Genomic DNA, 12,188 nt, shown 5'->3' with positions numbered 1-12,188 from the left:
AGCTGTGTTCGGACTTTCTTGGGCATCGAATTGGACTTGGTGCGTTGGGTGGTATTGGACTTGGCCCTTTTTGGTTGAAGCTCCCTAAACTTTTTGCCTTCCCCCTAGATATTTTTTCTGACATGGTGTTGCCAACTTAGATGCTTTGGGCACTTTGCCACTGGTGATCAGTGTCAAAGTGCAATTGCTGCCTGTGTAAAGTGTAATGGTAATTGGTTGCCCACGGTATGTTTGCCTTACTAGTAAAGTCCCTAGTAAAGTGCACTATGTGTGACAGGGCTGGTAATGCAAATGCTACTAGTGGGCCTGCTGCACTAATTGTGCCACCCACACAAGTAGTCCTAAAGAGAGAACTCAGGCCTGCCACTGCAGTGCCTGCGCGCAGTTTGTTAAACTGCCTTGTTGTCCTGACAAGTGCACCCACTTGCCAGGCCTTACCCTTCCCTTTGTATGCACATCAGACATCCCTAGGGTAGGCCCAAGGTTCCCCCTGGGCAGGATGCAGTGTATGTGAAAGGTAGGACATGTACTGAGGTGTGTACTATGTCCTAATAGTGAAATACTCTCCATTTCGTTTTTCACTGTTGAAAGGCCATCTTGCCCATTGGACAGAATGGGGAGGCTGGGTAATAGGTTTCCAGCCTATCTTCCCATAGGCTTAAGATGGGGAGGTGAAGTTTAGTGTGCCTTAACTCACAATTTAATAACACATCTTTTTGTGAAGGTGGTTTTTGCATTGTGTGTTTAGAAACCACTCTTTTAGAAGTGGCTGGGTTTTTTGTGTTCTAACATTTCTGTGTGTCTCTGCCTGGTTGTGGATTGACTGTCTGTATTTAAATGTGATGGGCTCTGGGGAATGTCTTGGCCCACAGGAGGAGGTGAGACAGCAACAGGCTGGCCTGCATCTGGAGGGTAGAGAGGAGGAGTAGCCCCTGGAGGTGAAGAGGTCTGGGCTGCTGCCATAAAACAATGGCTCCATCCCCTGCGGATTGATTAAGGATCCAGACCCCCACTATCAAAGGAAGACGGTGTCACTGGCAGGGAGACACCCAGTACTGGTTTGGACAGGGGTCAGAGCCCCCCTGAACACAAAGACTTTAAAGACATTTAGGGGTATAACTATGAGAGCTGAAACCCCTGAACGTTGGAATGGAATGGATTGGACTGATCAAGACTGAAAAGGATTGAAACTACTTCGTGGTCAAGAGGAACCTCTGCCAAGGAAGAAGAGCTGAAGAGACTGAAGAAAAGGACTGACCCTTGCTGTGTATTCTAGGGCTAGCCTGCAGTTTGCTGATTATACTAAGGCGAGGCTAAGGGACTTTGCTGTGTGCTGTGTCCCCCTGCTTGAAAGGACTTTGCTGTGTCTCGAAGTAACATGTACACAAGGGCCCGAGGAGAGCTGGCTCCGTTGTGGAAACTCAAGAACATCAAAGTTTCCAAGTGTGTATCAGCGGCGCAATGTGCGTGTGCTTTTTGCAGTCTGAGACCTTCGTAGGCATTGCCCCGGGACTGTGTGACCGAAACCCAACAGAGTCTCAGTGACACTTTGTGTGTGTGTGCAGCCTGAGACTGCCGTGGGAATCCATGGTGCTGGTTGGAAAGTGCCCCGTGACTACAGTGCCCCCGCAGCGTGATTCATCGTTCACGCTGCTGTGTAGCTGCTGTGACCCGAACCGTCATCGTAACGGAGGCTGCGGATCACGATCGCCACCGCCGGCCCGAGCCGCAAAGTGTTGAAGTATTTCATAAAGCTAAAGAAGTTGTGAGGTAATCGTGATCATTGTTCGCAAGAGGAATCCGCCCAAGATCGTCAGAAACGGAGAAGGCAGCACCGTAACCTGGCCGGCTACAGCGTCGCCTGCATTGGAGCTGCGTCGACATTGGAAGCGCCCAGCAGGACGTATGACGAGCGGGGAGAGAGAGAGTGAGAGAGAGAGAGAGAGAGAGAGAGAGAGGCAGTGCATCCCCGAGGTAAGGCTTGGACTCCGGAAGGGATTCGCAAGCGTGTGTGGCCCGGGGATGCGCAGGAGGAGTACCGGAGTGCTCCCGTCTCTCTCCCGCTGCATTGCGTTAGACGTGCTGAGTCCTCGAGCGGCCCGGACCTGCCCGGCAGTACCAGCGCTACCCTCGGAAGTTCAGGACTTTTGTCTGTGGTTGGGGCCTAGTGGCGCCCGCGCTAATCGCGTCGATTGGTCTGGTATTATTCCTGCATTACGAACTGCCTTATTACTTGCATTAGGGGTTGTATTATTCCTGCCTTACGAACTGCCATATTATTTGCGTTGAGGATTGTATTATTCAGGCATGACGAACTGCCCGATTACGCGCATTGGGATTGAATTATTCTCGCATTACGAACTGCCTTATTACTTGCATTAAGGTGTGCGTTATACTTGCATTACAAACTGCCTGATTACATGCATTGAGGATTGCATTATTCTTGCATTACGAACTGCATTAGTCTGACGATACGAACTGTATTACGAACTGCATAGCATTGCATTAGGACTGCATTCGAACATCGTGAACTGCTTATTAATACCGCAAGAACCTACAAGTGTTTGTTGGCCTAATAACCGGCAAAGTGAAATATTACGAATACGCATATGTTGGATTTTTATCGTGTGGTCTTACCGTATTTTTCTTCTTGATAAAGATACCGCTATTTTCATACATCAGTATGGTGTCCATTTGCAGTGTTATCACTGTGTCACTGGGTACGTGATTGCAAATACTTTACACATTGCCTTGAAGATAAGCCTGGCTGCTCGTGCCAAGCTACTAGGGGGTGAGGAGGGGTTATCAAAGAGGGTGTCCCTCCTTTCCCTGACTAGAAGCAAGGGTCCCTATTTGGACTAAGGCAACTGCCTCAGCCAACTAGAAACCCCCAGTTCTAACAGGTGGCTTGTTTGACAAGGGCAAAAGTGGAAGAAATACAGAATTTCCTGTTACAAGTGATAGGCGAAAGGAGGATTGAATTGAGATAGGTACAGAAGCTGCTGGGATTTCTGAACTTTGCATGCAGAGTGGTGAGAGCAGGGAGGACTTTTTTCAGAAGGCTCGGCATGGCCATGTCCAGAGCGGTACAGCCGCACCACAGGAGGCGAATTTCTCTGTGGGTCAGGGCAGACTTGGGGGTGTGGCAGACATTTCTTGATGTTTTCAATGGGGTGCCTTTGGAATTTTTGGAAGAAAATACAGTGTGGCAAGTTCAAATTTTTTCAGATGCAGCAGGGGCCAAGGATTTTAGGCTTTTCTGGGATAGGAGATGGTGCATGGACAATTGCCCAGAATATTGGGTGAGGCAGGGGCGGAGCATTGCCTTTCTGGAGTTCTTCCCATAGCTAGTGGCATTGGCGGTATGGGGAGATGAGCTGAACAGGACGGTGGGGTTGCATGTTGACAACATAATTGTGGTAGAACTAGTGAACAGGCAGAGAGCAAGGGATATGAGGGTGTTACAGTTGCTGCGAAGATTCATGCTAGTGTGTCCGCGCATCAATGTGGTTTTAGGGCCAGGCATGTACCAGAAGCCAGCAATGATATTGCAGATTCCTTATCTCGTTCTCAGTGGCACTGCTTTCGGAGCCTGGCGCCAGGAGTAGAAGAATGCAAGACAGAGCTGCCGGAGGACATCTGGGCCTGGGGGAGGGGGGGGGGGGGGGGGGGGGGAGATGAGAGTGATTTGTCTGGTCGAAAAATCTCTGGCTGACTCTACCAGGAAGAGCTACAGGCTGGCATGTAACGATTTCGGGGAATTCAAGGGCATTTCACTGGAGGGAATGTGCCTTAAATGGTGGGATACAGAGCAGGGAGTTTGGAGTTTTGTGCTTGGCTGTATTGATAAAGGCTTGTCACACATGACTATTGCCGGCAAGTTAGACAGGATCTCGTTCTATGGTAAGCTGTACTTGGGATTTGACCCTACCAAGGATGAGATTTTGAGCAGAATGTTAAAGGGTTGGGGTAGGGCGCGGGGGAAGGTGCGTCGCAAGATGCAATCACGTTTGAACTGTTGCAGTTGTTGGGAGGGTTGCCATTGTGTTGCTCTGACCCGTTTGAGGTCGCACTTTTTAGACTTTGTAAGAATTGGATGTTTTTTGGGGCTTTCCGAGTCTCGGAGCTGGTGGGGACAGTTCGACAACAAGGGTTGCTGAATGAGGAGGTGCGTTTGGACCAAGAGCGACTAGGGATATGGTTGAGGCGATCCAAGACGGATCAGACAGGGAAGGGTCACTGGGTATGGCTGGCCGAGAATGGTTGTAGTAAGGGCTGCCCGGTGAAGGAGTGGCAAAGTTTAATTTCATTGCCAGGAAGATGCACAGTGAGAGTGTTCTGTCATCCAACAGGCAGCAAGGTGACTGCTTACCTTTTCCTGGCAGTCTTGTGGATGGCATCGCGCAAGTTGAGCCGGGACCCGGCTAGTTTTGGTACACACTATTTTAGAATAGGGGCGGAAGCGCGCCTAGGGTGGTCCTGGGGTACAATCCGGCTGATTGTGATGTGGAGGTCAAGATGCTGCAAATGCTATGTGTGCAAGTAAAAGGAAAAAAGGGATAACGACTTGAGGGGTGATGGGGGAATGATGAAGGGGAACATGATCTAATGGTCTTTATTTCTACAGCAGGATGATTTAGAGGGCCAGGAATCAAGACAGTTACCTGGATCGTGGGACACTCCTTTATGCACTGGGCGGCGAAGTACGTGGACCAACAGCTGTACGGACGTAACCTGGGATTGAGGAGCAGCCACCACAAGGGTTTTTGGTGGGGTAAAGGGGGAATACGTTGGGAGCGCTGCTACCCTGGTTGACAAAAGTTGGTACCTCAAAGAGGTTACCAGGACATGTTATTGATACATCTGGGAGAAAATGATCTTGTAGGACTATCAGGATTGCATTGCTACAGGATATGCAGAGTGTGGGCTGAGCTTGTACCGCGTAGAATTTGGAGGGGGGCTGTCAAACATTCAGCAATTGATAAGATCTGTAGAAAATTGAATAGGGTGATGAGGGTTTTCTGCCAAACGCAGGATATTAAAGTAATTGCTCATGTGGGGCTAAAGGAGGAGGGATCATGCCTGTTCAGGGATGATGGGGTGCACCTTTCGCGGATAGGAAACGCATACTACATGATGGAAATGTGGAATTAATCCATATGGTGCCGAAGGTCTGATTGATGGGGCGAAAGATGCACAACTTTCATTGGGCGGCGCAGGCAACCACCCTACGGGGGGGGGTTCCTGGTTGGCGGTACTTTGGAGGGGTGGTGAGTCACAGACGGGCAGATACACCCCTCGGGGGGGAGGAGGGTGCACAGGTGGTGACTGATGGCAGTGCGCGGGATGCAATGAGCAACGGAAGGAACATCAAGGGAGGATGATTGGAGGACGGGTGAAGGAGAGATTGAGTATATAAAATATGGTCAGTGTGAAATGGGGGGGGAGTGAAAAAAAGGATATGGTGAGTTGAGAATGGCGTGGGGAGAGTGAGACAGTACCAGTTTATGTTAAGATGTAGATATGAATTGTTAGTATGTTGCAACCTTGTCCTAATAAATGGCCTTTTATGCTCTGTATGGCTTGGAGTGTGGTTTACTGCACGATTCCTCATATTTAAGTACACTCCATGGGGACACCTTTGACCTGTTATCTGCAGAGGAATCATCCTTCACAGATGATGACTGCTGAGAAGCAGATGATGGAGACTGAAAGGCCAACTGAAACTACAACCAACCTGGTGGTCAAGTGCTCTGTCACTCAGCATCCATTTCCTTCTCTCTAAATTCTGAACCTGTCTCTCCTTACATTACTCAATCTGATGTGTCAGTGGGTAAGTGCTTCTTGCTCTATTACTCCCACTTTACCTCTTGTCCCTTCCGCTCGCCTGAAAAAACTCCAGAACATCTTTCAACTATAATGTTTGAATAAAAACTACGAATTTAAGTCGGGGGGCACGGTAGGGGGGTGTATTTGTCCCTGCCGGCCTTCCAGTCACATCACTTCCCAGCGAAGTGACGTAATTCCAGTTCTGCGCTACAGAAGACACGAGCTAGAGATAGGTGGGCTCTTCATAATCAGTAACAGCACAAGCGGAGCCCTGATGTCTTCGTTGCTGACGGTCCCATTTTAGGTCTTTCCACAAATAAAAGTATTGAAGCTGGGCATCGATCTAATGCTCAAGAAACATTAAAATTGAGTCTTTTATTTCGGACTGCGAAAAAACGATAAAAGTGAAAGAAAGTGATCATCATTATCGCTTCCTTCATTGGCCAGGGAGCTGTATGAAAGGATAACTGAATGATGTGCTGCATGAAGCATAGTACTGCAACAGTACTAAGATAAAGGCAACATTTCGTTACAACTGACTGGCTTCATATGCCTCATGATGCAAATCATTCAAACCATGGTGGAGAAAGTGCTCGCACATAATCTACGTGCAGCAGATGTTATGGAATAACACAGATGACGTCTAGATGCATTGCTGTCACTTCGGGTTGTTTGGCAACGAATTAAAATCCCGTAGCACCCCTCAGCTCGGGTCACTAAGCAGCATGCCTTTGAATGCAAGCATGAGTTGGTATTTGGGGAGAACCTGGCTCGAGAGTAACCGAGTGTCTTTGAGCTATAGAGGACTTATTTGTACAATATAAAGTGATTTCGACAGCAGGCAGTGCAAGTACAACAATTAAGTAGTGAAGAACAATACAGCCCTTCATTTTAGCAAGCAGCACTACTTCCGCTGGGTGCAGCCCTGCAGAGAAACATCACGGTTCTGCACCATACATGTACGGGAGCGCACTGACTTGCATAGTCAGATTTTCAAAAATGTTTACATTTGTGCTGAGCAAAAACACACGCATTTATTTCAACAAGTCAATTCCCTAGTAAGCTATTGCAGACGTATGCACGTTCAAAGAAGCATGCACTGTCTTTAGTGATGCAAATACATGCAGGTTGCCTACATTTTAAAGAAAAGTATAATGGCACAAGTGAGAGAATGTTATCCAACCCATACAAGCTCTAAACATTCTGAAATATGTATGCACTTCGTCAAACGTTTCAGCAGTTGGCCTATTTTTTTGTACCAGAAGTATCTCGGCCCCCAAAGCTTTTAAGGTACCTTGCTAATATCGTTATTTGTCTGGCAAACTAATACAATTACGCAGCTTGCATTTATTGGCCTGGGTTTAAATCTCAATTGTTGCAAGCCCCTAAAAACTGCGGCTTTGCAATTATTTAGCAAATCACACATCGACTGAATACTTACAAGTTACAAAGGACTTGGGACAAGGGAGATTGTTTTCATGCACAACCAAATACCAAAATACAGCAAGCTGCGCCCCAGATATAAAGCGAAGCAGATATGGGCTCAATCACACGGTAATGCGTGTTTCTTTGTAATACCAAAACATCAAATGCACGGTTGAAGCCAAAAAACGTAATCCTTTTGAAGAAAGCAGTGAACAACTTTGCCACACGTTGCATACGACTAACAGCAGTGCCCTTGTCATTTATCTAGCAGAAATGATGCATTCAACTGCAAACAGATCCAAAGTCTGACAAATTAGCGCCATACACTTGACACGCAAGTAGACAAGGATTGGATTGCAAACGTCAGCTCTTTTGCAAAGTACATAAAAAGCCACACACTAATGTTACAGGCAACATGTAAAGATTCCAATGTCGAGTAGTGCATTGCTTTTGCATGCATTTACTGTCGTGGTGTAATGTGAAACTTTTTTGAGCTATTTTGCTAAGAACTTGGGAAAGAATAACAAGAATGACAATGTATCTGCAAACCTGGTTGCAGGCAATATTTTGAAAAACTTCTGCAACCTGCAGGTCTCTTGTAAAGCACACACTATGTGTATGCAATTATATTTAATTTAACACGCTTGCAGGATTAAGGTATTTTGCAAATACCAGACACACCAGCTGAATTCCATATGCACCGATTAAAGCTGTAGCTTGCACGAGTTGATCGAATGCAAAGAATGGCGATCAGCTGCCGAGTTTTTTAGCACGTAACTGCTAGCAGGAGCTTTTGGCGTATTTTAAGTTCGCATGGAAAAAGGATGTTCAATTTGGCTGCAGCCATTTTGCAAAAAAAATATTTAAAACCCTATACTTTATCTAAAACTAGAACTGCATTATGACACTTCCAGCCCTTTGCACAACTCTTGATTACAGAAAGGCCCTTTTACATGCAGTCCTGGCTAAGGATTCCAGGACCAACTCCTGCAGATTGGCATAAGCTGTAGAGCAGGTCCTTGTTTTGGAAAATAGTGCAATGTTTTGCATGCAAAGTAAGATCCGGGTGTAAACGCTTGCAGCTGCAATGCTGTATCCTTTTCTTTTTAAGTCTTGGTTGTGATCTTTCATTTTCTTGAACAATGCAAGGAAATGCATTCATTTAAAAATGCATGCTCTCTTGCACACTAAATCCCTTAGCTGATCCTTGGGAGAGGAATGCACTACGGTCACTGCAGGAGAACTGCAGCGGTAGGCTGATTGAGGACTCGGGGAGGCACCGAGAGCTGGGAGAACCTAGGAGGTCATAGAGCATGATCTGACCCCGATTTGCACCCATGCACTCTCGAAATCATTACGCGGTTTTTGCATATTTCGCGTTTACAGTCACCTTACCTCCGCCTGCTCCTCTCTGCTGAGACATCTTCCCTTGGCCCGCGCGCACTGGGGGAAGGGCGCACAAAGCCCCGGGAGCCACTGGTGGGGGAGCGAGAGGGGTGCAGGCGGCAGCCGCCGCCCCCGGCTTGTTGCAACTGCACTTTTTCCGGCCGGCGGCTGGAGCTGGGCGCGTGGGCTAGTGACGTCCGGATGCACGGCTCGTTGCACAGCCCGGAGAGCCTGGTGTCCAAAGCGGAGGAGGAGTTGCAGAGCTGCGGTGGCTACATGATGGGCCGGGGCTGTCGGCTCAACGTTCCAAACTTGGAAGCAGGGAGGGAAGGCGGGGTGAGGGCGAGGGGAAGGCGCACGCGCAATGTCCTCTCCAGCACCTTGGCCTTTTGGGCAATGTAGTGTAAAGGTTAGCGGCCATGTTTAGAGTTTAGATCCGTCAGTAAACTTTGAACGGTAGCTCTCAAGGACCTACTCGAAGAAGTGTGTTCACTTTGTAAGGCTATCAACCAACGCGTGTTTGTAAAACCATTTTTATAATTACCATGGTAAAGAAACACATACAAAATGTATCCAAGTAAGTTAGCTCATCGTATTTCACAATTTTATGGGAGTTTTCTCATAAGTATATGGCCATTTTTTATGAAGATGGCAGTTATTCTCTTCAGGCCTTCAGGACGTTGAACCCCTGTGTTTGATATTCAGAACAAATTGTATCTGTTTACAAAATCTCTTTTTTCTTTTTTGTTTTGATTTTTTTAAATATATTTTCAAATCGCAAAATAGCGAAAGCACATTAAATTCTTCTTCTTTAAAGTCGGGTGAGAAAAGGGGGTAGGAAAACACATTCTTTACCTAGGCAACAATGAAGACAGCAAAAGAGTTGGCAGAAGGTGCATGCACAGTGTTTAATTTCTCCCTGGTTTGGGAGTACCACCCACATCTTTAGATCTGGAGGCATCATCAAAGACACACGTTAGCTCTGTAGCTAGCTCTTGTTTCCTTGTCCTAAGACGCCTGAAAACAATTCTTCTATTATTCTCAAAGGTCAACCAGGCATCTACAGCTGCTGCCTATGTTCTCCCCAAAATCTGTGACTGTACCAACATGTACCAGGATCTGACTAATAGCCATTTTATTGCAAGTGCAGATGTTTACGGTCAGTACATTTTAGAATCTTAAGGAATTTTTCATGTGGCGGTGACTTTTCAAAGAGAATTGCACTGACTGACTTTGGAAGACAGGTTTCACTTAAATGTTTCTGAATAAGCCACTGTTTTCTACAGACATGAACAATCGGAACTCTCTAACCTTCTGCAGTCATTGACCTTATCCATTTCACTGTGCCAGAAGAATCTACGACTGTTGTGCATCTTGCGTATTGAGAAGGTCCACGCGGGTGTTTGCTTCTTGCGGGATCTGGTGTCATAACTTAGTAACATAACTACAGCCATTACAATTGGAAGGAGCGCAGATGCCAAGAATTGGGATAATAAAACCTCCAGCAGTAATTGGAGTTCCCCTTTAGTGTTAGTACACCAACCTTATGGTTTCAAACAAGTCAACCAAATCTGTCTTTGACACATATTCAAAGCAAAGAGTATTGTTAGAATACTAGGGGACAGAATAAGGGGAGAGAATGTGGCCTAATGGCTAGGGCGGTCGACCTCGGAGCTGGGGAACCGGGGTCGAGTCTCACCAGTGACGCTCAACATTCTGTGATTCTGGGCACATCACTTAATCTCCTCATGCCTAAAAAAAATGAATGTGTCCGTCAGTAAGGTAACTGGTGCTCATGTAAAGCACTCTGATGCCTTTGGGTCTAGTTCGCGCTATATAAAACTCTACAAAAAAAAAGAAATTTGGGTCTCTAGGTGGCAGAGGTATGCACCTTGTCTGAGTAGGGACCCTTGCTTCTAGTCAGGATAAGGGAGTTACTCACTTTAGATAACCCTGCTAACTCCCTTGGTATGTTGGCAGGAGCAGACAGGCTTATCACAAAGGCAATGTGAAAAGTATTTGCACTCGGACCCGCAGTAACACAGTTAATACACTACAAATGGACACCACGACAGTTTAGAAAAAAAAATAAAAGTATCTTTATCTAAACCAAAACAACAAAAAATCCAACATACACAATTCAAAATCTGACTTATAAAAGGTTTCAAGCTATTCTGTCCATAGAAATCTATGGATGCGTGAGTTTACACAAAGTACCTCAAATGTGTTGGGGGTAATTTATTATACATGATTAATTAAAACCGTTGCATGTACATAACATAATAATTAAGTAAATCAATTAAAGAAACAAGTAAACTTTAAAAAAAAGAGTTAAAAGACCTAATTTGTCTATTGTGTCAGTTTAGTGAGATTTTTTTGTCAAAATCCACAAGGCAAAATAAACAGCAGCAGTGAGGGGAAGCGTTGAAATCCACAGCAATTTGTCAGTTCTTGAGTCCTTGGGGAGGCGATGCGACAGTTCTGCTGCACGCAGGATTAGCGATGCGTCGAAAACGGACTGTAGGGGGGAAGTGATGCGTTGATTCCAAGATGTTTATGGTCTGCGGGTGATGTGCCGGAAAACTTGCCGCACAGGTGCGATGCGTGGCATTTGAACGTGCTGGAGGTCGAGGCGGCGGCAAAGAGGCGCTGCGTCGATTTCTTCAGCCGCGATCCCACAATGCGTTGATTCTTTCAACCGCACAGCAGGGCCTGCGTTGAAGTCAGTGCAGTGATCTCAGACTTCAGAGATCGGTGCACAGGACTCGGCGTCTGGCACATTTTTAAGCCTCTGGCAGGCACTGCATCGATTTTTCAGCCACACAGCAATAGATCGTGGACATTTAACCCGGTTGGTGGTGCCGCGTTGGAAAAACAGGCACAGGATGGGCGATGTGTCGAGTTTCTTGGTTTCTTCAAGCTTTCTCAGCTCCCAGCAACAGGAACAACCACCAGAAGCCCAGAACTGGTAAAGGCACCTCCAGGCAGGTTAGAACTCCCAGCTGTGGAGTTCAAGGAAGCCGGTGGGAAAGTCTTTGTGTTCCTGAGACTTCAGAACAGGAGGCAAGCACACACAAGCCCTTGGAGATTCTTCACAAGTAGGTTCACAGCAAAGTTCCAGTCTTTGTCCTCTCCTTGACAGAAGCAGCAACTCCAGGCCAACCCAGCAAAGCAACACACAGCAAATAGGCAGTACTCCTCCCTACAGCTCTTCAGCTCTTCTTCCTTGGCAGAGACTCCTCTTGATTCCAGAAGTGATCTCAAGTTCTTGGGTTATAGGTCTAATATTTATACCCCATTTTGTCTTTGTTGCAAGAGTCTCTGAGTTTCGTAAGAACCAATTCTGTCCTCCCTCATCCAGCTTCACTACAGGAGGTGGAAACATCATTGTGCAGAGCAGGCACAGCTTATTCAGGTGCTAGTGAAAATTCCTCCAAGCACTCTAAATGCAGAAAGGTCTATTCAGCCTGGCTATCAGTCACCCAGGAAAGGCATGACACCTCAATTCTCCTCCTGAGTGAATGCACATCCCCAACTCCTGTCACTCC

General features: G+C 46.7%; 1 protein-coding gene across 1 annotated transcript in view; it reads right to left on the bottom strand.

Annotated features, from left to right (window-relative positions):
• LOC146810323 (dual specificity mitogen-activated protein kinase kinase 6) overlaps nt 1-8,960 on the bottom strand; it is a 419,950-nt gene extending 410,990 nt beyond the window's left edge. The window contains exon 1 of the mRNA XM_085617318.1: nt 8,650-8,960. Coding sequence (XP_085473444.1) covers nt 8,650-8,677 — 28 coding nt within the window. The 5' untranslated portion in view covers nt 8,678-8,960. The remainder of the gene's footprint in view (nt 1-8,649) is intronic.
• Between the last annotated feature and the right edge of the window lie 3,228 nt (nt 8,961-12,188).

Source organism: Triturus cristatus, chromosome 7, assembly GCF_964204655.1.
Source record: "Triturus cristatus chromosome 7, aTriCri1.1, whole genome shotgun sequence".
NCBI classification, from domain to species: domain Eukaryota; kingdom Metazoa; phylum Chordata; class Amphibia; order Caudata; family Salamandridae; genus Triturus; species Triturus cristatus.
This window is presented reverse-complemented; position numbering and strand designations above follow the sequence as displayed.